At 34.0% G+C, this 22,954-nt stretch overlaps 1 protein-coding gene across 5 annotated transcripts; it reads left to right on the top strand.

Annotated features, from left to right (window-relative positions):
- Positions 1–2,604: 2,604 nt before the first annotated feature.
- Positions 2,605–5,938, top strand: LOC133785929 (uncharacterized). 5 transcript variants are annotated; one of them, XR_009871432.1, is made up of 4 exons: positions 2,630–3,642; positions 3,761–4,200; positions 4,597–4,682; positions 4,775–5,938. XR_009871432.1 is itself a non-coding variant. In XM_062225156.1 (2 exons), the coding sequence occupies exons 1-2, from the start codon at positions 3,163–3,165 to the stop codon at positions 3,821–3,823; spliced, it is 507 nt and encodes a 168-aa protein (XP_062081140.1). In that variant the 5' UTR covers positions 2,605–3,162; the 3' UTR covers positions 3,824–4,411. The 5 variants fall into 5 exon arrangements, 2 of the variants coding, with proteins under 2 accessions (XP_062081140.1, XP_062081128.1); XR_009871433.1 differs by having other exon boundaries at positions 4,597–5,275; positions 5,613–5,938; XR_009871431.1 differs by having other exon boundaries at positions 4,597–5,938.
- Positions 5,939–22,954: the final 17,016 nt, after the last annotated feature.

Here is a 22,954-nt window from a genome sequence, read left to right as displayed (position 1 = left end):
TGCCACATTTGGTACCCAAAGAGTTTTTATTTGGAAAATTACATTTTACACGGTAATTTTAAAAAAATATAATTTTATACGGCAGATTAAATAAATTACAAAATTATGGTGCTTCACCGTGTACAAAACTTTTTGTTCTCCATAATTGATATCATTTTGTGTAGTGAATTTATAACTTTGAGTCAGTATTTTACTTTAGTCAAATTAACATTTTATAGATATATAAATATATTTATTGTCAAATCACTTGAGATTCTATATTTATTATTTTTGGTCAAACTATTATTTTTTATTGAAAAAAATATAATTAATCTAAAAGTTTCAAAATTATTATCTACTTTATTTAATTTATTTATTTTTTGATATACATTGACAACATTAATTAGGCACATCACTTATATTAATAAAGACAAAATTTTAAGATATGCCTTCAATTGTAAAAATGAAATGGTTTTGTTCTTATTTGATGAGGCCATGAACTTTTGTAACATATATTAATAGTAGAAAAAAAATAGTAATAAAAATTATTATATTTTTTTGAAAATCATATATAGTTAGTTAAATCTCAACACTCAATATTAAACCAAAACCATAATCTAATACAAGTTTCAAGCTTTGTTAGAAAAATATATTTTAAAGGTAAAAAATTAGTTTTGTAAATCTTTGTAACAATCATGTTAAATAAATTTATAAATATTTATGTAAATGTTAGTTACAAAAATAAACTTTTTGGTTGTAAAATTAATTTTGTAAATTGTTGTTACAAAAGTGTAAAACTTGTTTTAAAAAATATTGTATTTCACCACTCTGTAACAACATTTTTCATATAAATATATATTTAATAAAGTATTTTATAAATAATGAATATCTTAAATTTATATTTTTAAGTTATATATAGCATAAATATGATGGTTCCTATAATTTTTTGGTACAATATTGTAACAATATGAAAAAGTATAATATTTTTATTTATATTTTGATTATGATTTCTTAATTATAAAATATTTTGGTAAATATCTCTCTTAGTTGAAAAATTAGATTTGTAAACTATTGTTACAAAAATAAAAAATTTAGTTACGAATTTGTTTGTAAGTTTTATCAACAAAAAAAATTTATAATTCTATAACTGATTTTTGTAAATATTATTTACAAACATGTAACAGATATTTACAAGTTTGTAACAGATATTTACTAGTTTGTAAATGCTGATCACAAAAAATTGTATTTTACAGTTTTTATTTATGATTTTGCCTCTCCGTATTTACACTTTTGCCATTCCGTGTTTTTATCCAAAAATTCCGTATTTTTGTAATGTACCGTATTTTTCATATTTTTTTAAACTTTTAGTGCATTTTTGTAAATTTTTTTTTTTTTTGGGGAGATGTGTTAATACTACATTTTCATACAATTATATTGCTAAGAAGAGCTAACATAACATAAGTGTATTAAGTATCACGAGGGTACGGACATTTGCTTGAGTATAATTGAATAAAAAGTAGTTGAACCAAAAATAAAATAATTGCGTTTGTTGAACTACTCAAACCAAATGTGCCTGTACTCTTATTATGACAAAATCCAGTACATAAATATATAAATTACCTTTCTTTTTCATTAATTAAGATGTATTATTAAGACCAAGACAAAATCATAACCACTTGTCACGCTCCCAAGTGTCCTATAATAAGTTATAACTATAATCTCTCTTTCTCAATCTTCTAATCTCACCTTTCTCTAAAGTTATATTTTCAATTATTTTAATTTCATTATTTGGTTTTGTTCTACATTTCTTTATAAAATTTGGGTTATAAACTATCCCCTTCTCTTGTTACTTAATTAATTATTATTTTTTTCTTAAAAAAAGTTTTCTTCTCCTACCCTTCTTTGCTTAATGCTATTAAACACTTTTGGTTTTAATTTACTAGTATATATTTGATTATATACGACATTACAGAGACTATTTAAAAATAATAATAATAATTACAAAGTATCTTTTATAAAATTATATACAAGATATATATTTTTAAACTTCATATGCATACATGTTATCATATATCTATTACTATAGATTCATTGTGCTATATAATTTGATTTTTTTTTTAAATGAGACATCTCCTTAACAATTAACTGCCTGTGTAACCAAAAATTAGAATCATAAAAAAAAAAAAGAATATTATCAAAAAATAAAGTATCACATTATGTATATTATACTAATAATATTTACGTTGACCAGTATAAATTAAATAAAAAAACTCCCATTTACAAAAAAGGTTTTTTTTTTGGCACCCCATCCCCATTCACTGGTTAAAATTGACCAAACCAAATCATATTATATTCATTAACATAAATTTTATGTGTTACGATATTACTCGTTTAATATCTTATTATAATGCTAAGTTTTACTTATAATAGAAGAAATAGTATTTTATTATCGGGTTTATCTAAATGATGAGGTTTTCCTTAATCGCGTTGCCAAACATCCAAAATTTCTTACTCTCGAGTCCTTTTCTAATCACGTTCACGCCAAACCTTGTTTCTCTCTCTCTCTCTCTCTCGGAATTTGAGTAAAATCCACCAGCGATGGCATCACTATTACGATAAGTACGAATTCACATGATCACACCACCCAACGGCCGGCCAAACACTCCTCCTCCTCACGCGATCCCACTGCGCGCGTGCTCTACACGCCCGTCGTGTTCATGATTCTTCACAGATCTCCGGAAAAAGCACGAGCCGAAAACGATTTTTCGGTTGTCTCCAGCCAAGCCCACGCCTAGTTGCCAAATTGACCACTTGAAATTCCAACAACACCCTTGACTACACACGTGGCAACAAACCATTGGCTTGTAGAAAATGTTGCAGTTAAAACAGAATTACAGAGAATACTTGTTCAAAGGGGACCCCACTTATCACCACCAATAATTGATCATTCTCCTAAATCCTCCCTGTATTCAAGCTGGCACCGCCACTACTGTCTCCTTCTACTTCTTCTTCTTCTTCAAAGAAAATCCTAAAACCCTAATCTCGATTCAGTAGTCGACCTCTGTAAATAGCCCTGGTAGTTCTGAATATATGGTTTCGTATCTTACAATCGAAAAATCGTCTATTCTCTTCTACGCATTGCTTTAGTCTCCATACTTCAAAAAAAAAAATATCGAAGCAGAAATGGCTCTGCTTCCTCTTCTATGGTTCTTACTCGCTTCGTTAATGACCTGTACGAATTCTCGGCAGCTGAAGAAGGAAGAGACGATATATGAGGTGTTGAAGGCCCATGGTCTTCCGATGGGCCTGTTGCCCAAGGGTGTGAAGGAATTTGACATCGATGAGAATGGTCGATTCCAAGCTTACTTGGATCAAGCCTGCAATGCTAAATTCGAGAGTGAATTGCATTACGATAGGAATGTTTCGGGGACTCTCAGTTATGGCCAGATCGGGGCTTTGTCTGGAATTTCGGCACAAGAGCTTTTCCTTTGGTTTCCGGTGAAGGGTATTCGGGTCGATGTACCTAGCTCCGGTATTATTTACTTTGATGTTGGTGTTGTGTTTAAGCAATTCTCCTTGTCACTTTTTGAGACTCCGCCGGATTGTGTGGCGGTTCGGACTGAGGAGCATAGGAATGCTCGTATTGCTGAGACTGTATTCAAGGTTCAACCAATCTCATTCCTTTCATGATTTTTATTATATTTTCTTGAAAACAAGAAGTGATTTTATATGTTTATCGTAAAAAAAAAAAAGAAATTTGATTAATGCCCATATTATACAGAGTAAAAATGAGAAAGTTCAATATCAACTTGAGCAGGAAATTTTGGGAAGAGATGCTATGTAGGATCAGTGGTGAAAAGGATGAGAAAAAGGGTACTTTTTGTTCTAAGTTGGCCTGTAGCTCAATCAGCATATGGGTTCTCTACTCAACAGTGTAAATTTCAGTCATATATGGGGTCTAGGTTTGTGGGTCATACAGCTTTCTTCCAGACTTCCAGCGTGCTTGCGTTTTCTTTTTTGTTCAATATAGTTGCAGAGTTCACAAACTATAGTCTTTTCCAGCTCCTGTCGACGTTGACTATTGAGAGGTGGCCAACGAAAATTTCATTGGAGAGGAAATTGGATTAGGGGCGGCGATTGTTTCTCACCTACACAAGAAGATTCAAGTGAGACAGGATCATTCGGTCGGGTTGGTGTCGAGTGGAGTCGAGGCGAATTCAGGTGACGATTCTGCAAATGGTTTACATTGTTCGTAGTTTATTGTATAATAAACATCTTTGTGGGTGGGTGGGTGCTATGTTGAGTCCCGTTTTTGTAGTAAGCTTTTTAGATTCATGGAAAACTCGGATAGAGTTATTATACAAAAGATTCAAGAATAAAACATTTCTGTGCTTCTACTTTTTGTTCCAATCCAATAATGTTGTCCGCACTATTCTAGCTTTCTCACCTTTGTTTGAGCTTTTTTTCTATGCATTTGCCTTTTACTTCTTCTGTTTTTCACATGGAATTGACGGACCAGATGACAGGGCCAGTGATTACTACTAACCAAAATTTACTTCTGATTGCGTACGTACTAATTTGGCATTGGGGGACTCATTTTTACATTGTTATGCTCAGGTGTAAACCTTGAAGAACTCTGTTTCCTTTGTCAGAGAAGTGGTGCTTAGGAGAGTAAAATTCTGCAGTGGATTTTTGATCTAGAGGTCCTTTCTCTAAGGCCAATTTTTTTCTTTCTTTCTTCTTTAATAATCCATTACTACTATTATTTTTACATTTTAACTTTTGGTTTGACTAGGTAGACGCTCTAACACTCCCCTTTGCGTATCCTAACTGGTTAGTAATCACATGCTTGATTTTTTTTAGGTATTCTTTTCAAAATTTCCTAACGCTTTTCTAAATGGTGTCTCTTTTTGCACTTCCATTTTTAAATTCGTACTTTTCACTTTTGGCTATCAGTGTTCCTGAATATGTGATAGCTTATTTGCACATTGTGGGTCTTTTCTTTTGTTCATTTTTTGTTCTTTTCCACTCTGCTAACACAGCTGACTGATAAGTGACATGTTAACTAATTCAATGATGCTTGAAATTGTTGTATCCTTTGTGTTGGGGCTAATGACATATAAGAAAGGAATTAAAAAAAGAGAGAGAAAGAAACAAGTGGTGGTAGATATGCCAATGTTTCAGGTTGGAGTATGCCAACTCTCCTCGGGAGTGCTTAGGGTTGAGAGTGAAGTATGAGCACTGGATCAGACGGCCTATGCCAACCGGAGAGATACCTATAACTTCACCCTGACAGGTATTTGGTTGCTTTAAAACCCAGTGCGACAGCATGAACTGGCAAAATTTGTTTGATTTTGTAATGTAGGTGTACATGCTCATACACACATATCATGGTGCAAGCTGGACGCTTGTCCTGTTAGCCAACCTTATTACTCATTGCTATTAAACCCCATATTCCACAAAGTGATCTTTTAATTAGCTCCTTCTCTCTCTCTCTCTCTCTCCTGTTTTCTTCCCTTTTTTTCTTGTTCGCTTCTAACGACGGACACACTAATCATTGGTTTATTCATAAGTTAATAACCTTGTTTTTGTAGCCTTAGTGTCAATCTAACCTTACTTTCTCGTTTATTCAGGAAAGTTTTTCTCTCAGGTTAACATTGCAGTCGTTTCCTTAATATAAATTAGATAGTACTCTCGGTGACATTATATTTGTAAGTAAAATTGTCAACAGTTGCTACTGCTTTGTATAGTATGAATAAATCTGCTTTCCTTTTGTTGGCAATGATGAAAGCTAGCAACACCATACACAAACCCAACCTTATTTTTTCAAATATTTCATCATATGGTTCATTTACAGTTCCTGACTCTGCATTTTCTGAAAAGAATCTACCTGACTCCATTGCCAATGACTTAGTTACAGTTTATAAGAATTGAATTTATGAAAAGTTTATTGTGTGCTCTCTTTGATGGTTTTGAGTTTTGATGGTATATCTAATGTCTATTTTGTACTATTTCATGCTATGATATGACTACGTAAGAGAAGAGTCAGGTTTGTCTATACAAATGAGAATAAATAAATAAGTAATCAACCGAACTAGATCTCATCTGCACAGAGGTAGTCTTTGCGGGGTCATTGTCTAAGCTCTCGACATCCCATGTGTACTGACACACTGTATTAAGTCGATTAAATTAGACATCCAAGTGGTCCTCTTTCTCTTCTTATGTTAGGTGGATATCATCACATACGGATAAACATACTGACAAAATGACAATGCAAACAAATATGACCAGCATAGCATGGTCAAAGACTCAACAGGACATTGTGCATTCTAGGCAGAATAATTGTTATCTAGTGTCCATGTTTGTCATGAACAAGAAACCATTATCCTTTTGTTATTTATTTCAATAATGAGAAAGTAGCCCAAGAATTGAAATTGGCATAGAGATGAAATACTTCCATGCAACTTTAAATTTAAACAAGATGTCATTTATAAGGTTATAATCAGCCAAATGTGAGTTCAGGGTGCTGAGAAAGATGCCAAAAAAATTGGTAATAGATATTGAACCAGAACTATCTATAATTCTTGTGAAGTCTTTTAGGTTTATGCTTTCAAGGACCTGATTGACTTTGAGAATAGCAACCCTTTATGAATTATTGTAAAAAAAGAAAAGAAAAGAAACCCTCAATTTTATTTCAACTTTTCTCTTTATTTTCTTGGCTTCTGCAAGCTCGCAAGTCTCATACAAGGACACTCTACCCCAAAGATGGAACAAAGCACTATTCTAGCCATTTAAGTGATTAGCCCTATGTTTGGTAGAGAAGAAAACAAAGAGGAAAGAAAGTAAACGAGTGAAATGTAAAAAGAAAAGGGAAAATTAGCAAGGGAAAAAATATGTAGAGAGGAGAGAAAAATCAGGTGAAAAATATTCAGTGGGATCACCAAAAATTTTACTATCTAAATTGGGAAAAAAAATAGATACAAAAGTTTTACAAAAACATCCAAGTGTGAAATTATTAAAAAAAATATTCATAGTAATAATTTAAGGATAGTATAATAATTTTATTTTATTTTATTCCTACACACCAAACAACTGAATAAAATATACTTTCCTTTCTACTCTTGTAATTTTTCTTTTCTCAATTATTTTCTTTCTTTTGCACCAATCATATATGCACGTACCTAATGGTTGAGTCCCCTTTTTCTTATGGTTTTTTCTTTTGGTGCATACATATGTGGCCTGTACCTTTCATTTTGTTGCTGCAATTACGCAAACTAGAGACAATTTTTAATCATAATCTCTCACTTAAAAGTAAACTTTTGGGAACATTCCCCACTATATCAATATATTTTCATAATAACTTGGGAATTTGACAACTTTTACCAATAAAATTCAACTAGATTTGTCTCTTTTAGTTAGCATAACAGTCGTACTTACATTGCAGTGACCGAGACTTATATGATATGACTGAAGGCATCCAAAGAAAGCCAACGGTGGAAGTAACTCGAGATTCACTTCACAATATAAATATATATTTATATAAATACTTTATAGATTCACTTTCTCCTGTGAACTTGTCACCATTTAAGCTAGTTGGCAACTATGATTTTAGTTGGATTTTGGCGACGAGCCATAGATATTTTAGTAATATGTTTATACCAAGGACAAGAATATAATTTGAAAATGGAAACTAAAGCATCCAGTTATAAAATTAAAAATCAAAGTCACCATCATAAATTGACTTGTGCTAATATGTAATTTTCTTTTTCTATCTTTTCTACTCCAAAATTGCTTACTTTTCGTTATTCCTTGTACTGAGGAACATGGCATATTATCATATTAGTCTATTAGATGCTATGACAGTGGAACGGGTTAATTCATCTCATATACCAACTTACCCTTTTCGGCTAAGGCCCCACCTTGAGCCAAAGCCCCAAAATTTTACTCTTTCAAATTTACATTGTCCTTCTATTTAATAGTTTTGTTTCCCCTCTTTTGTACTTATAAAAATGTGAGAGCATTGCTAAAAATTGACACATTTTTTTTAGCTTCCATGTTGCAGTTTTTGTTTAACTATAACAACCCAATTTACCTCTTCCACTTTTATCGACAGGAAGAACAAAAACAAAACCAATGAATGGGTCTAAATTGTAAAGAATTACTTTGCTTCCTAAAAAAAGATTTTATAAGGAAAATAAATTACAAATATAATACGTTTATTAGGGAGAAATTATAGGAAATTGCCCAAAATAAAGCCATCAAGAAGCTAATGTCCTTATTTTTAAAATTGTAGATAAATGACCATTTTACATTGTTGATTATCTAAATTGCCCTTTTTTATAATTTATTTAATTATTTAGGATTGTATGACTTTAATATAGTGGTATATGTATATTAATTTTGTTTAATTAGTTTTTATTTTAAAGTTATATTGATTTTTTAAGTTTTTTATAGGTTGTTGATATATTATTTTTCAATTAGTGTATATGTTTTTTGTAGTATGGTATATAATTTTTTTTTTGTGATATTTAATTTCTATTTTATTATACATAGTGGTAGTATATAATTTTGTATCATGGTATATATATTTTAATGGTAGTATATAACTTTGTTAGCATAGTATATACATTTTTGAGTAATAATTTTGTAAGTTTTGATGGTATATTATTTTTCAACTCAGTATATATATTTTGTGGTATAGTATATCATTCAACAACCCATAAAAAATGAAAAAAAAATTAAAATAACTTTAAAATTAAAACTAATTAAACAAAACTAATATACATATACCATAATATTAAAATATTTAGAATAAAATAATAGTTTGTTAAAGGATGTATTTGGTAATATGTGATATTAAATAGATGATTAGGCTATTTTACTACAAAATTAAAAACATGGACATTTACTTACTTTCATACAATATCAAAGGTCATTTTGCACCATACCCCATAGGTTTGTGTTGAAATAGAACACATAGTTAAGAGTAGTAAAATTTAAAATAACATAAAAATATTAATGTAGTATTCTATGTAACTTTTTTTAATGTAGGTGGTGGATTTTCAAGCCCAATAGCTAAGCCCAAAGTAGCTACCATAGACTGAGGCGCACTATGAACCAATACGTATGTATATGTTCATCGTTTTGAGGTGGGGTTTTGATTTACTACAATGGACTTCGTGGCCTTGAAGTTTTGCCCTGCATCGACCTTGAGGTGGCCACCTCGTCCTCAGATCTAATAGTTGTTGAACAATAAGTCTATGACTGCAACCATAGGAAGGACATGCTCTGGTTAGGTTCACACCCTAGGCAACAACTCTTTACCTCCTGCCAGATTCAATCAACGGTCCATACTTGATCTCAAAAGGATTAGATGATCCAACGGCTGGTAGCAATCCAAAATTGCTTATAAAAGGAGCATAACCAACTTCATTAATTCCAAGTTGAAGCTTGAGAATTAGACTCTCTTTGAATACTCACATGTCTCTCTAGAGTTTTACTCAAAGTCCCATCACAAACATTATACATTTAATATTTGAATGCTGTAATTCACTTTCCTTTAGGAAAACTTAGCAAAAGTACCATTCTATTATGGTACCCCCTCTCCCATTTATTACTCCAAGTCCTTGAAGAGAAACGACAACTAATTCTCATGCTCGGATCGACCCCGAGTATTGAGTCTAACACTCATGCTAAATAACGACAGATGCTTTTTTTTTTTGGCAGAATTAGTCCATTTAAAGATAGGGTCAAATTCATTGAAAAAACAGAACTACAAGGTTCAAACACTACAACAATGAACATATTCCGAACTAAGCTAACCAAACCACTACACCAGTCACGATACACAACATCACGGTATAACTACCTCCCATGGCAAAGACAACATTTCCATAGCATCGAGAAGGAAATCTAACACCAACATTTACATTTGATATACCATTTATTTGTAGTTACTAAATTTTTATTTTAAATTTACATGATTACTTTTCCTTGATGATATCCATTTTAATTTCTATTTAAGAAATATATTTATACAATTTTATAATTTATATCACATTTTTTCTAATTGAGAAAATAAAAAGCTTACATAAATACGAGAAAACGTAGATGGATTTTTATATTTGTGGATAGAAAAGAAATGCAATAAAATATGGAGTTTTGCCAAAATAAAAAGTTTAAAACATGAGAATTCCATAAAATATAAAAAATAGATTACCATATTTTCACACAAAACTCTCTCACACTTTCTCATTCTATCCTCTCTCACTTACTATGGGTGAATATTTGACCCGCAAAACCACCCGACTCGCAACCCGAAAAAACCCAGTTTTTGATAAATCCTGTTGAATTCGGGTGAAATACAGTCCGAACCCGACAGACATGGCTTGGGTCGGGTTCGAGTTTTGAATTAAGGTACTCATGGGTTCGGGTTTAGACCCGAAACCAAAAATTTATTAAAAAAAAATTATGCTTTTTTTTATTTTTTATTTTGAATCACATAAATGCATTAACATGGTATTTTGAAAATTTTGTACCCATTATATTACTTTTGTAGGTTGTTTTTTGAAATGCATTAAAATTACATTTTTTTTCTAATTTATAATTTCTAATTTTCTATAAATTTACGTTTCATGATTATATTTTTTTCAAAAATTTTACCAAGGCCCAATTTGAAAAAAAATCAATAGAACCAAACTAACAACAAACTTAAAAAAAAAAAAAATATGTGAAAAGTTAAAAAAAAAAGTGTCAAAAAATGGTACTTTTGAAAAATTTGTACCCAGGCCCAAATCCCAAATTCGGTCCAACCCAGTCCGAAACCCGACCCCACCGAACCCGAAACCTGAATTTGAACAAAAACACGAAAAATTCGGATCGGATTCGGTACCACTTTTATCCACCCGGAACCCGCAAAACCCGAACCCGATGCACCCGAAATCCGAAAATCCGACCAGTGTGCACCCCTAACACTTACGACATCTCTCTTCATTTTCTCCTTTCTCCCTATCTTCCTTTCTCCTCCCCCACTTATTTCCTTCTTGTCAGCCATCCGTTAGCGATACCATCTTCGCCAGCAGCGCATCACCCCACCCCCTGATGATGATGTAGCTCCACCCCCTCTGGTTCTTCTTTTTCTTTTTCTTCTTCTTCTTCTTCTTCTTGTTTACATGGTATTCTTTTTGTTATTCTTATTATTCTTCTTTTTCAAATCTGATTTTTACTTCAGTTCTATTTTTTTTTTCTTCTAGCCTTAACTGTAATTGGTTACCATCACGATCTTATCAGGTGTTTTTGTTCAGATCTTATTTTTTTAAGACCCGTTTAAGTAACCGACAATGTACCATGGCGATTGATTCATTTTTCTTTATTTTTTCAGATCTTTTTTTTTTATAGATCTAAATGTAACCAGTTACGATAATGATTAATTTATATATATTATTTGTTTAACTATGTTTTTTGTCACACTCGGCTAAGTAACTAGGTACCATGATGACTGGTTTTTTTTTTCCAAATCTGATTTTTTTCCAAACCTAGTTGTAACTAGTCACGATAACAACCAGTTTAGATTTTTTTCCCACACTTAAGTAGCCGGGTACCATCATGATCGGTTGAGATTTTTTTTCTTTTTCAAACTTGTTAAGTAACTAGTCACCATTGTGATCAATTTAGTTTATTATATATATATATATAAATTAGACCTGGGTTAACCAGTTACTATTCTATTGGTTTTTTTTTAAGTGGTAACATATTACACCACATTACTAAAAATTTCACAAGTATTTTTTATAGCATTAACCAGTTATCACCGTATTACTTAAAAAAATCAAAATAATTTTGATAGTGGTAATTGGTTACCACATATTATTAAAAAAAATTGACAATGGCATACAATTGCTACCACATAAAAAAATCAAAACTATTTTGATAGTGGTAATTGGTTACTGCAAAAAAAAAAACGGTGAAGAAGAGAAAAAATGGGAAGAAAAAACATGGTAAATGTCTCTTTTTTTTTCCAAAAAATAATATAAAATATATATTTTTTTATAAAATATGAATGATAAAAAAAATAATACAAATAGATTACAATTATAAAAATACTCTCAAGACATATTAAAACTAGCTTCTAAAACTATATAAAAATAAAATATGGTATACAAATAAAATATTACAAATACATTGGAAAAAAAACTCCCATAAAAATGTAAACAAAAACAATATGCCATAAGAAACTTAACAAAAATCTCCCATATTTTTTTAAAGTTTTTTTTAAAAAAAAATCTCATATTTAGTGTAAATTATAATTAAGTTTATGAATTAAAAATAAATATTAACATAATACCAAAAAAAAAAAATCGAACTTATTTAGAAAAAAAACAACATATCAAAAGTAATAACTAAATAACAATTTTTTTATTACTTATTGTTGAAAAAAAACTGAAATTACAATATCATTGGAAGAAATTTATTACTAATCGGTCTCAAAGAATTTAACAAAATTTTGTTATTAATTATTACTAATATTGTTTAAAAACAAAAGATAATATAACAATTAATTTTGCAAAAACAATCATCCTTCTTCAATTAGCTAATGCCATTTTCTCTATTTTCATTAACTTTATAAATAACCAAAAAAAAAAATAATCTTTCTTATTTTGGAAGAAAAAGACAAAGTAGGAATACCATTATTTATTTTGAGAAAACCGTCAGAACAATTTTATTATTAAACCCAAGTACTAATTATAATTTATATCTATTCTGTCTCTCACTCTCACTCTCACTTTCCATCTTTCTCATCATTTCTCCTCTTTCTTTCTCCATCTTAATTCCCTAAATTAGTTTTTTTTAGTTAAAACATTAATCTATACATTTGGAACAAAATTAGGCATGTTTTTTTTCACAATTTTTTTCATATTTAAAACTCTAAAATCTAAAAAAAAAAAAATGATTTGACTTGATGGTTATCAATACTCTGCTCGATGAGAATAACATTATTCCATATATTTTTTAAATTGTTGGAGAATTAGCTCACAAAAACAGATGGCCATGTCGGCAATTTATTCTTTTTAGTCATTCAATTGATTAGTTAGCTATTCTCTCAGCTCAACTAACTCAATGTCTATAAATAATCATCAGCACACCATCTCGGGAGAATATCTCAACACTAAGAATTGTCTCTCTCTCTGTTTTTAGAATTTTTCTCTCTCCTTCTCAAAGTATAATTTTCTTTGAGTGAAAGGAGGGTTGTACAGGTCCCTTGTGTGTCTGATCAAGGGTACCTCAGGTGAGGCTATTGTAATTGGTGTTATGCACCATTGATGAGTGTAATTAAGTTCCAAGAACTCTAATTGTAATGTGCTGATGATCAATAAAGAATTCATTATTGCTGCCATTTGAATTTCGAGCTAAGTTCCATTTCTTTGTTTATTGTCTGGTTTAAGTTTTAATTCCAATTCATGTTTGAATGTTTGGTTCTTATGAGCTGTTATTGATCATAACAGCAAATTAAATGTGAATCAAATTCACATCAAATGGTATCAGAGCTACAGGTTCCGAGAAGAGGCTTCAAGATCCGCTTTCAAAGTCTTCAAGAACCACATTCAAACTTTCAAGATTCAGATTCAAACATTCAAGAATTAAACTCAAATTCCGAGAACCAAGTCTGTGATGGCTACTACCAGATTTGAGGTGGACAAATTCAATGGCTCAAATGATTTTAGCTTATGGAGGATCAAGATGAAGGCCTTTCTGGTTCATCAAGGTATATCAGAGGCTTTAGATGATGAAGAAATGAGTCTCATTGAAGACAAGAAGAAGAAGACTGAAATTGAGGCAAAGGCACACAGTGCCATTCTCCTTAGTCTTGGAGATGAAGTGTTGAGAGAGGTATCAGATGAGGAGAAAGCCCTTGGGCTCTGGAACAAGCTATCCTCCATCTATATGAAGAAATCGCTTGCAAACAAGCTGTACCTCAAGAAGAGACTTTATACACTTCGGATGGATGAAACCAGAGAACTGAGGAAACATCTAGATGACTTTAACAGGGTCATACTTGATCTTAACAATCTTGGTGTGAAGATTGATGATGAAGACCAGGCTATTATATTGCTCAGCTCTTTGCCAAAGATGTATGAGCATTTTGTAGACACAATACTGTATGGAAAGGATACTCTAACCATGACAGAAGTGAAGGCTGCTCTTAACTCCAAGGAGATTCAGAAGAAAGGAGATGAAAGAGGAGAGAGTAGTGGAGAAGGTTTGCTGATTGTTAAAGGAAAGTATCACAAGAAGGAATTCAAGGGAAACCAGAATTCAAATGGGTACAAGGGAAACCAATCAAAGTCAAACACAAGAAACTCCACAGGGGGCTCAAACTCTAGAGGAACTACAGGAAAGCAGTGCTTTTATTGCAAGAAAGAAGGGCACTTTAGAGATGAATGCCTGGCCTTGAAGGCAAAGTTAAAGAGGGACAATAATCAAGGGAAGAACAAGAAACAAGGAGAAGCTGATATTGCAGATGGATATGAGTCTGCTGGTGTTCTTGTTGCTTCAAGCTCAGATTCAGGTGGAGAATGGATCATGGACTCAGGGTGCTCATTCCATATGACACCAAATAAAAATCTGTTTGACACATTCACAGAAGAATATAATGGAACAGTGTTATTAGGCAACAACAAGGCTTGCAATATCAGGGGTATCGGGATCATTAGAATCAAGGCTCATGATGGAAAAATTAGAACTCTACACCAGGTTAGATTTGTACCTGAACTTAAAAAGAAATCTGTTATCCATTGGTATGTTTGACAAACTTGGATACTCAGTAAATGTTGATGATGGTGTGATGAGAGTTACCCAAGGATCACAGGTCATGATGAAAGGGAAGCTGAATAATGGCCTATACTTTCTGGAAGGAGAAACAGTGACAGGTTGTGCTACACCTGCTGTTAGTACAAATGTTAGTCAAACAAGATTATGGCATCTCAGACTCGGTCATGTAAGTCAAAGGGGACTTGAAGAACTTGATAAGCAAGGTCTATTCAAGGAAAAGTTGAAGGAAAAGCTAGAATTCTGTGATGAGTGTGTTTTGGGGAAGGCATGCAGAATTAAATTTTGCAAAGGTGAGCACACCACCACAGAAAGACTAGCCTATGTTCATTCAGATCTATGGGGGCCATCTAGGATTCCTACTATGGGTGGAGCCTATTATTTCCTAAGCATAATAGATGATTACAGCAGAAAAGTGTGGGTGCATCTGTTGGAAAATAAAAGTTAAGCATTTAATACCTTTGTCAATTGGAAGAAATTGTTGGAGAACCAAACAGGGAATAAAATCAAAGTCTTGAGAACAGACAATGGATTAGAATTCTGTTCAGACGAGTTCAGAAATTTCTGTACCAAAGAAGGAATTCTGAGACACAAGACAATGATTAAGACACCCCAACAGAATGGCTTGGCTGAGAGGATGAATAGAACACTGCTTGAGAGGGTGAGATGCTTGCTTCTAGGTGCTGGTTTGACTAGAAAATTCTAGGGAGAAGCACTCAACACAGCATGTTACCTGATAAACAGATGCCCGTCAGTATCAAATCATTTCAAGACACCCCAGGAGCTTTGGACAGGAAAGTTACCAAAATTTGACCATTTGAGAGTGTTTGGATGCACGACTTATGTGCATATCAGACAAGATAAATTGCAGCCAAGGGCACTTAAGTGCATGTTCCTTGGATATCTTGAAGGAGTTAAGGGCTACAAGGTTTGGTGCCTTGAAGAAGGACACAAGAAATGTATGATCAGCAGAGATGTGACTTTTAAGGAAGATGAGATGCCTATGAAAACCAAAGCCACATCTAAAGACAATGGAATTGATCTGAGAGACAATGTTCAGTTTGAGGTGGATCAAGCAGAAGTGTCAATGCCTAGAGAATTAAATGAGAATGAGTCAGTTGAGGAATATGAGGCACAAGACATCCTCAACAACTATCAGTTAGCCAGAGATAGAGAGAGAAGGGAGATCATACCTCCAACAAGATTTGGCTATGCCGATTTTATTGCCTATGCACTAGCTGCTGCTGAAGACATTGATAGCTTAGAGCCAACCTGCTATCAAGAGGCAATAAGTGGAAAGAATGCTACAGCATGGCTGCAAGCAATAGAAGAAGAGAAAGTGTCCTTGTTAAAAAACAAAACATGGATCATGGTCAAGAAACCAGATGGACAGAAGCTGATATCCTGCAAATGGATTTTCAAACAAAAGGAAGGCATTCCTGGAATTGAGGGAGCAAGGTACAAAGCAAGACTAGTTGCCAAGGGTTTCACACAGAAAGAGGGTGTGGATTTCAATGAAATATTTTCACCAATGGTCAAGCAAACTTCAATAAGGGCAATGATGGCCAAGGCTGCAAAGCTTGACTTGGAAATTGACAAAATGGATGTAAGAACTGCCTTCTTACATGGGGAACTAGAAGAGAAGGTGTACATGGAATTACCTGAAGGGTTTGAGAGTGAAAATCCAGATGAGGTGTGCCTGCTCAAGAAATCATTATATGGCCTCAAGCAAGCTCCAAGGCAATGGAACATGAGATTTGACTCTCATATGATCAAAATTTGCTTCAACAAAAGTAAGTATGATTCCTGTGTATATTTCAACAATCATATTTATTTATTGTTGTATGTAGATGATATTTTGATCATTGGAAAAGAAAGATAAAAAATAGATGAGCTGAAGGCAAAACTCAGTTATGAGTTTGAGATGAAAGACCTAGGGGCTGCCAAGAGAATTCTTGGCATTGACATCAAAAGGCCTAGACCAAACACAATAACCTTGTCTCAGAAAGGTTACTTACAGAAGCTACTGTGCAAATTTGGCATGAACAAATGCAAGGAAGTTTCCACCCCACTTGCACAACATTGCAAGCTTACTGCATCTCAGTCCCCAACCACTGATGCAGAAAGGCTTAAGATGAGCAAGATACCATATGCAAGTTGTGTGGGAAGCTTGATGTACTCTATGGTATGCACTAGACCTGATCTAGCTCATGCCATGAGTGTGGTTAGTAGATATATCTCTGATCCTGGATCTGAACATTGGGAAGCCCTGAAGTGGATCGTGAGGTATATCAAGGGAACTCTAAACATTGGTTTGATATTCAACAATGAAAGCCAATACAGAGAAGAAGTTACAGGTTTTGTTGATTCAGATTTTGTAGCCAACATTGACACAAGAAGGAGCTGTACAGGGTATGTTTTTACAGTTCTAGGGGGCTGTGTCAGTTGGAAATCCAACCTACAGAAAGTTGTGGCTCTTTCCTCTACAGAGGCTGAGTATATGGCTGCAACTGAAGCCATCAAGGAGGCACTATGGCTAAAGGGTTTGACCAGTGAGTTGGGGTTCAATTCAGAAGACATAACAGTTCATTGTGATAATCAAAGTGCTCTACATCTCATGAAAAATCCAATGTTTCATGAGAGGTCAAAGCACATTGATATCAAACTACATTTCATCAGAGATGTGGTGCTCTCAAAACAGGTTCGAGTTACAAAGATCTGCACTCATGAAAATCCTGCAGATATGTTTACTAAGAGTGTCTCCAAAGACAAGTTTAATCATTGCTTGAACTTGTTGAACATTCAAGGCTGCTAAGCCTTGTCATTCATGTTATTTTTATCTGTTTTACTGAACTAATTCAGGTGGAATTGTTGGAGAATTAGCTCACAAAAACAGATGGCCATGTCAGCAATTTATTCTTTTTAGTCATTCAATTGATTAGTTAGCTATTCTCTCAGCTCAACTAACTCAATGTCTATAAATAGTCATCAGCACACCATCTCGGGAGAATATCTCAGCACTAAGAATTGTCTCGCTCTCTCTATTTTTAGAATTTTTCTCTCTTCTTCTCAAAGTATAATTTTCTATGAGTGAAAGGAGGGTTGTACAGGTCCCTTGTGTGTCTGATCAAGGGTACCTCAGGTGAGGCTATTGTAATTGGTGTTATGCACCATTGATGAGTGTAATTAAGTTCCAAGAACTCTGATTGTAATGTGCTGATGATCAATAAAGAATTCATTCTTGCTGCCATTTGAATTTCGAGCTAAGTTCCATTTCTTTATTATTGTCTGGTTTAAGTTTTAATTCCAATTCATGTTTGAATGTTTGGTTCTTATGAGCTGTTATTGATCATAACAACAAATTAAATGTGAATCAAATTCACATCATAAATCCTATCCAATAATACTATCTAAACTTGACCTTAATAAACTACAATGTGAAATTGAATACGTTGATGATGGCCATCACTACAACTTCTATTAGTTGCAATGTTAAGCAAGAATTTCTTGAGCGAAGAAGAGAAACCCCTATACTCCAAACCATAAAAATTAGATAAAAAAAAACATATCACACATTCAAGTTTCCAATATGATAGTGTTTTAGAGTTGCCAATTATTAAGACCTACGATTCTTTGGTCTTCATAAGCTTTTAAAGCATATCAATGGTGTAAATAGTGATAGAGAGACGATGATCCACCATTCCATCTGTCCAAAATAGTGACAACTTTGTAGAGTTGCTCAGAGACTTATGCTGAGAAATCTATGTTGGAACTAAATCTAAATATACACAGATCTAAACTTATGTAAGATTATCAAGATTATATAGCGAATTCACAAGACATACCTGATTCCATGATGTTGGATATGAGAAAGATTATGAATTTATGGTCTTCCACAAACTAATCTTTTCTCTCTATAAGTCTCACTCAATTGATGGGAATAGAGGAGGAGAGGTGATGAGAGTTTAGCCTTGGGGACCAAACCCTATAGCATTCTTTATATAGTAATCTAATTAAAACCTCATTAACCCTAATTAGGTTTACTATTGGGTATTACACATTACAAAACCCATACTGTAATGCCCCAAAATTCCTAATAAGGTTGAGGACCTTGATTAGGAGGCCAGGAGGGCCATAATTGATTTATTATGATATTAAATGATTATATGCATGTGTTATGTGAATTATATTATTATATGATGATAAACGCATGCATATGAGTTTATTTTAATTATAAGGGCATTTTGGTAATTTGGCTCGTTGAGGGCGTGATTGTGTATTTTCGTGCATGTGGGTAAGTTATGAATGGTACCACATTATATGTGGATTTGTTTGAGCTTTTCGGCATGAGACGATCATGAAATGCAAGTGTTCGGTCTGGTCATAACAGGTTTAAGTTTGGGGCTCGGAGTGAGTCTCGGGATGATTTTAATGATTAGAGCGTTACCGGGAATTAAAGGGTAATGGGATATGATTTATTGGTATGTGAGAATATTGAGAATAACGGGAATTGGAGGGTGTTAATTATGATTAACGAATTAGGTGCAAAAGGACGGTTTTGCCCTTGGTGGCTGTTAAGGTTTATTTTGAACTTGAGGGCATTTAGGTCTTTTCACCCTAAAGGATTTGTTCAGCCATTTAAGCTTAGAAAGCTGTAGAAACCTTCTCAAAACAGAGCACCAAAATCACCTTCTCCTGTACATCATTTCTCCTCCATTTCTCTCTGAATTTTCAAGCTCTTTTTGAGGAATCAAGCCAACGAACCAAGCTGGGATAATCTAGGGTTATGCTCCACCATTGAAGAGGGTGTGTTGCTGAGATTGAGATGAGTTTTTAGCCATTATAACTCTTGCTTTTGCTCTGTTTTCTTAGTTGAGTTCCAGCTGGTTTTTGGGTTGGAAAGTTAGGAATTGATTGGATTTTTGGCTAGGGTTCTTGGGGTTGTGATGCTTAGGGAATGTGAGGATGGGTTTTGGGTTCATTTGGGACTTAATTTGATGTTTGGAAGCTTTTGATTTGGGTTGGAAATGGTAGAATCGAAGGAAGAGATTTCTGGGCAATCTTTGGCTGAAGGTAGCGCTACAACGCCTAGTAGGGGGCGCTACAGCGCTACCTGCAAGGAGTGTTGGGCAGTTTTGGTTCTGCCTTGAGCGTTGGGGCACTAGGAGGGTAGCACTGTAGCGCTACCCTGTTTCTTTAGAACCCCATTTTGAGTGTTTTTAAGGGTTTTTGGCTCGGGGTTTCAATCCTTAAGGCCCGGGATGGAACCTACTCACCGTGTGGGTACATTTCGAGGTCCCGAAAGTGGGGTTTAGATCAAGACCCTATCTTTCTTGATTTTCATTAATCGAAGATTGTATTTGGTTATGACTAGGTGACCGCTAAAAGATTAAAGGATCGATCGTTCTCAAGGGTCGTTCTTGTTCTAATTCTCGCTCGAACCAGAGATAAGAAAACTACACCCCATATGTGACATGCATGGTTATTCTTGATGCATGTTGGATGTTTAACTGTGATATATGTGATGCACGAGAAACATGTGTTTAGGGCATGCCATGAATATTGAGTATGAGACTAATCAGAGCTTGAGTCTCTGTGTTTGTGCATGATCATAATTATGCTAGCAACTGTTAAGTAAGCATGCTGAATGCCCTACTTTTGGATACTTGGCATAAGATATATATTGATAGCATTGCTTACTTGTGCATGGCACTGACTAATTAGTCAGAATTGGCAAAGGTGTCAGTATCAACTGTGAAGTTGTGACTCATTAGTCAAGTTCGACAATGGTACTGTGCACTGGTCACACAGTGCTGACTCATAAGTCAGGAACAACCTTAGCGTGTTCAACGCAAGCCAATAAAGATTAGATCTAATCGACATCTGCATTGGATGACTCAAAAGATCATTCATGCCGGACCGACCTCAAGTTCGATGAATACTATAAGCGCTTGTATAGCCAAAGGCTAGTCACTTAGAGCCACAGTGACTATTTAGTCACATGGCCGTGGGTGTTGAGCCCATGAGACTTACCCATCCGTCTCTCATCTGTTAAGCTAGTGACTACCCATCAGTCACTCATCTGGTTAGAGCCATTGCAGGAAAGCCCAGGTAACGGTTTCGTTACACGGCTATGGGCACCGAGCCCCATAGTGACTTGCTTGTCAGTCACTCAGTATGGTTAACAGAACCTCAAAGTGATATTCACTCATCTGTTCAGGGCTATAAGCTCTGTATGATCATTCTGATCATCATTTGCATGGCTTTGGGTATTGAACCCCGTAGTGACTTGCTTGACAGTCACTCAGTATGGTTTACCAGAACCTCAAGTGTTGAAACACTCATCTGATTAGGGTTGACTTGATAGTCATCCAATCAGGAGGGCAGGATTTCTTATCCTTGATTCCCCAGTATTATCTGAGTTTATTTCCATGCTTGAATGGAGCTATGTTTGCTAGGCATGCCAAATATGATTTGATATCACGATATGACTGTTCATGAGCATATTGAGTTTTCTTGCTGGGCTTCGGCTCACGGGTGCTATGTGGTGCAGGTAAAGGCAAAAGAAAGCTGGACCATCCTTGAGTTGGAGAGCTTAGGTGTTGATGTGTACATATGCAGCTGCTCGACCGCCATGGCCGAGGTCTGAAGGAAAGGAACTAGGGTTAAACCCTGTTTTGCTACTTAGATCGGCCAGTTGTAAATATTTTCCTATAATAGACCTTTAAATTATATTTTTGGGATCCCAATGTATACAGTAAACGTTCTAGTGAAACGTTACATCTTAACCAAAATTTTTAATCCCTAAACCGCTAAATATACTTAGTTACACGATTTTGCCCAAATGACTCGATTAGCGAGTTTAGCACTGTTTACAAGGCACACCGTAACGGTCCCTGGAGTTTAGGACGTTACACATACTGTATAAGTTGTTTAATTAGGCTCCTTTAATTAGATCACTTAGTTAGCCCAATTTAAAATATTAGCTCAAATATAATTGTCTTAATTTGTTAGCCCACACAATAACCCAACAATCTAGGATTGAAAACTCTATCAAGATGGAGAGCGGACAAGCTCCTGATCTAGTTTTGTTTTTGTTGTGTATGTTTTTTAGCACACAAAACAACCAAGAGCTTTTCATCTAGTTTTACGAGTAAGAATAAGGTGCTAGATGCAACTAGAATGAGAGAGACCATGCTTGCATTAGAAAGCCTAGTCAACTCGAATATCAGAGTTTCACCAAGAACTTCAAAGGTGCATGTACTTCCAAGAAGAGTGTTATACACCACACGACTATGAGCAAAGGCGCTAGAAGTGGCAAGCAAGGCAAAATTAATTTCTTATTTAACTTTGTATGATCTTATGGGGATAACATTATTTTGATTTTATTTATGGCTGTAGCAAAATAGAAAATATCTCATTAATCATGGGAATTAGGTTTGGCTCTATGCTTATATAAATGGAGGTACACAATGTAAGGAACAAACTTTCTTTGCATGTAAAAATGCTACAAAAATTGTAACACAAACAAAGAATAATAAAAAGACTCTTGTGAATGTAGATAATCATTTAAGTGCCGAGCCACATAAACCCCTTTGATTTAGCAACATTCTCTATTGTAAACACTAAAACTTTTCATTTCCGTACAAATTATCATTGATATTTCTCAATGTCAGTCATTGATTAAAAATATGTAAAGAAGACCATTGTTGACTATTTAAAATAAGTAAGGGTTATTTTTAGATTGTTGTTGTAACGTCTCAAATTCTCTAATATGATTTAGTGCCTGGATTAGGAGGTCAAGAGGCAATAATTAAATTAATTAGTGCTTATGTATTATGAGCATGTTATTATATGAATTATGTGAGTTATAATATAATATGACTATATCGGCATGTTTAGGTGTATTAAGCATGCATGTGGGCTCATTTTTTATTAGAATGGCATTTTCATAATTTTGGCCCATTGATGGAATATTTGAATATATGTATGTTTTATGATTAAGACCACATTATTATGTGGATATATTTGGGTTACTCGGCACGAGGCGATCCTAGGGAACTAGTTAGTGGAAAAGTCACAACGGGGTAAAATACCCGGCTCGGGGCGAGCCTAGTGGTATTTTGGTAATTTAGCAGATTACTGGGGT

Source organism: Humulus lupulus, chromosome 1 (genome assembly GCF_963169125.1).
Source record: "Humulus lupulus chromosome 1, drHumLupu1.1, whole genome shotgun sequence".
In the NCBI taxonomy this organism is placed as follows: domain Eukaryota; kingdom Viridiplantae; phylum Streptophyta; class Magnoliopsida; order Rosales; family Cannabaceae; genus Humulus; species Humulus lupulus.
This window is presented reverse-complemented; position numbering and strand designations above follow the sequence as displayed.

Excerpts from the sequence above, each read along its gene's own strand:
- LOC133785929 (XM_062225144.1), top strand. The coding sequence starts at position 3,163 with ATGGCTCTGCTTCCTCTTCTATGGTTCTTACTCGCTTCGTTAATGACC. Across the intron at positions 3,643-3,760 it reads TTGCTGAGACTGTATTCAAG|AGTAAAAATGAGAAAGTTCA; the intron begins GTTCAACCAATC and ends CATATTATACAG.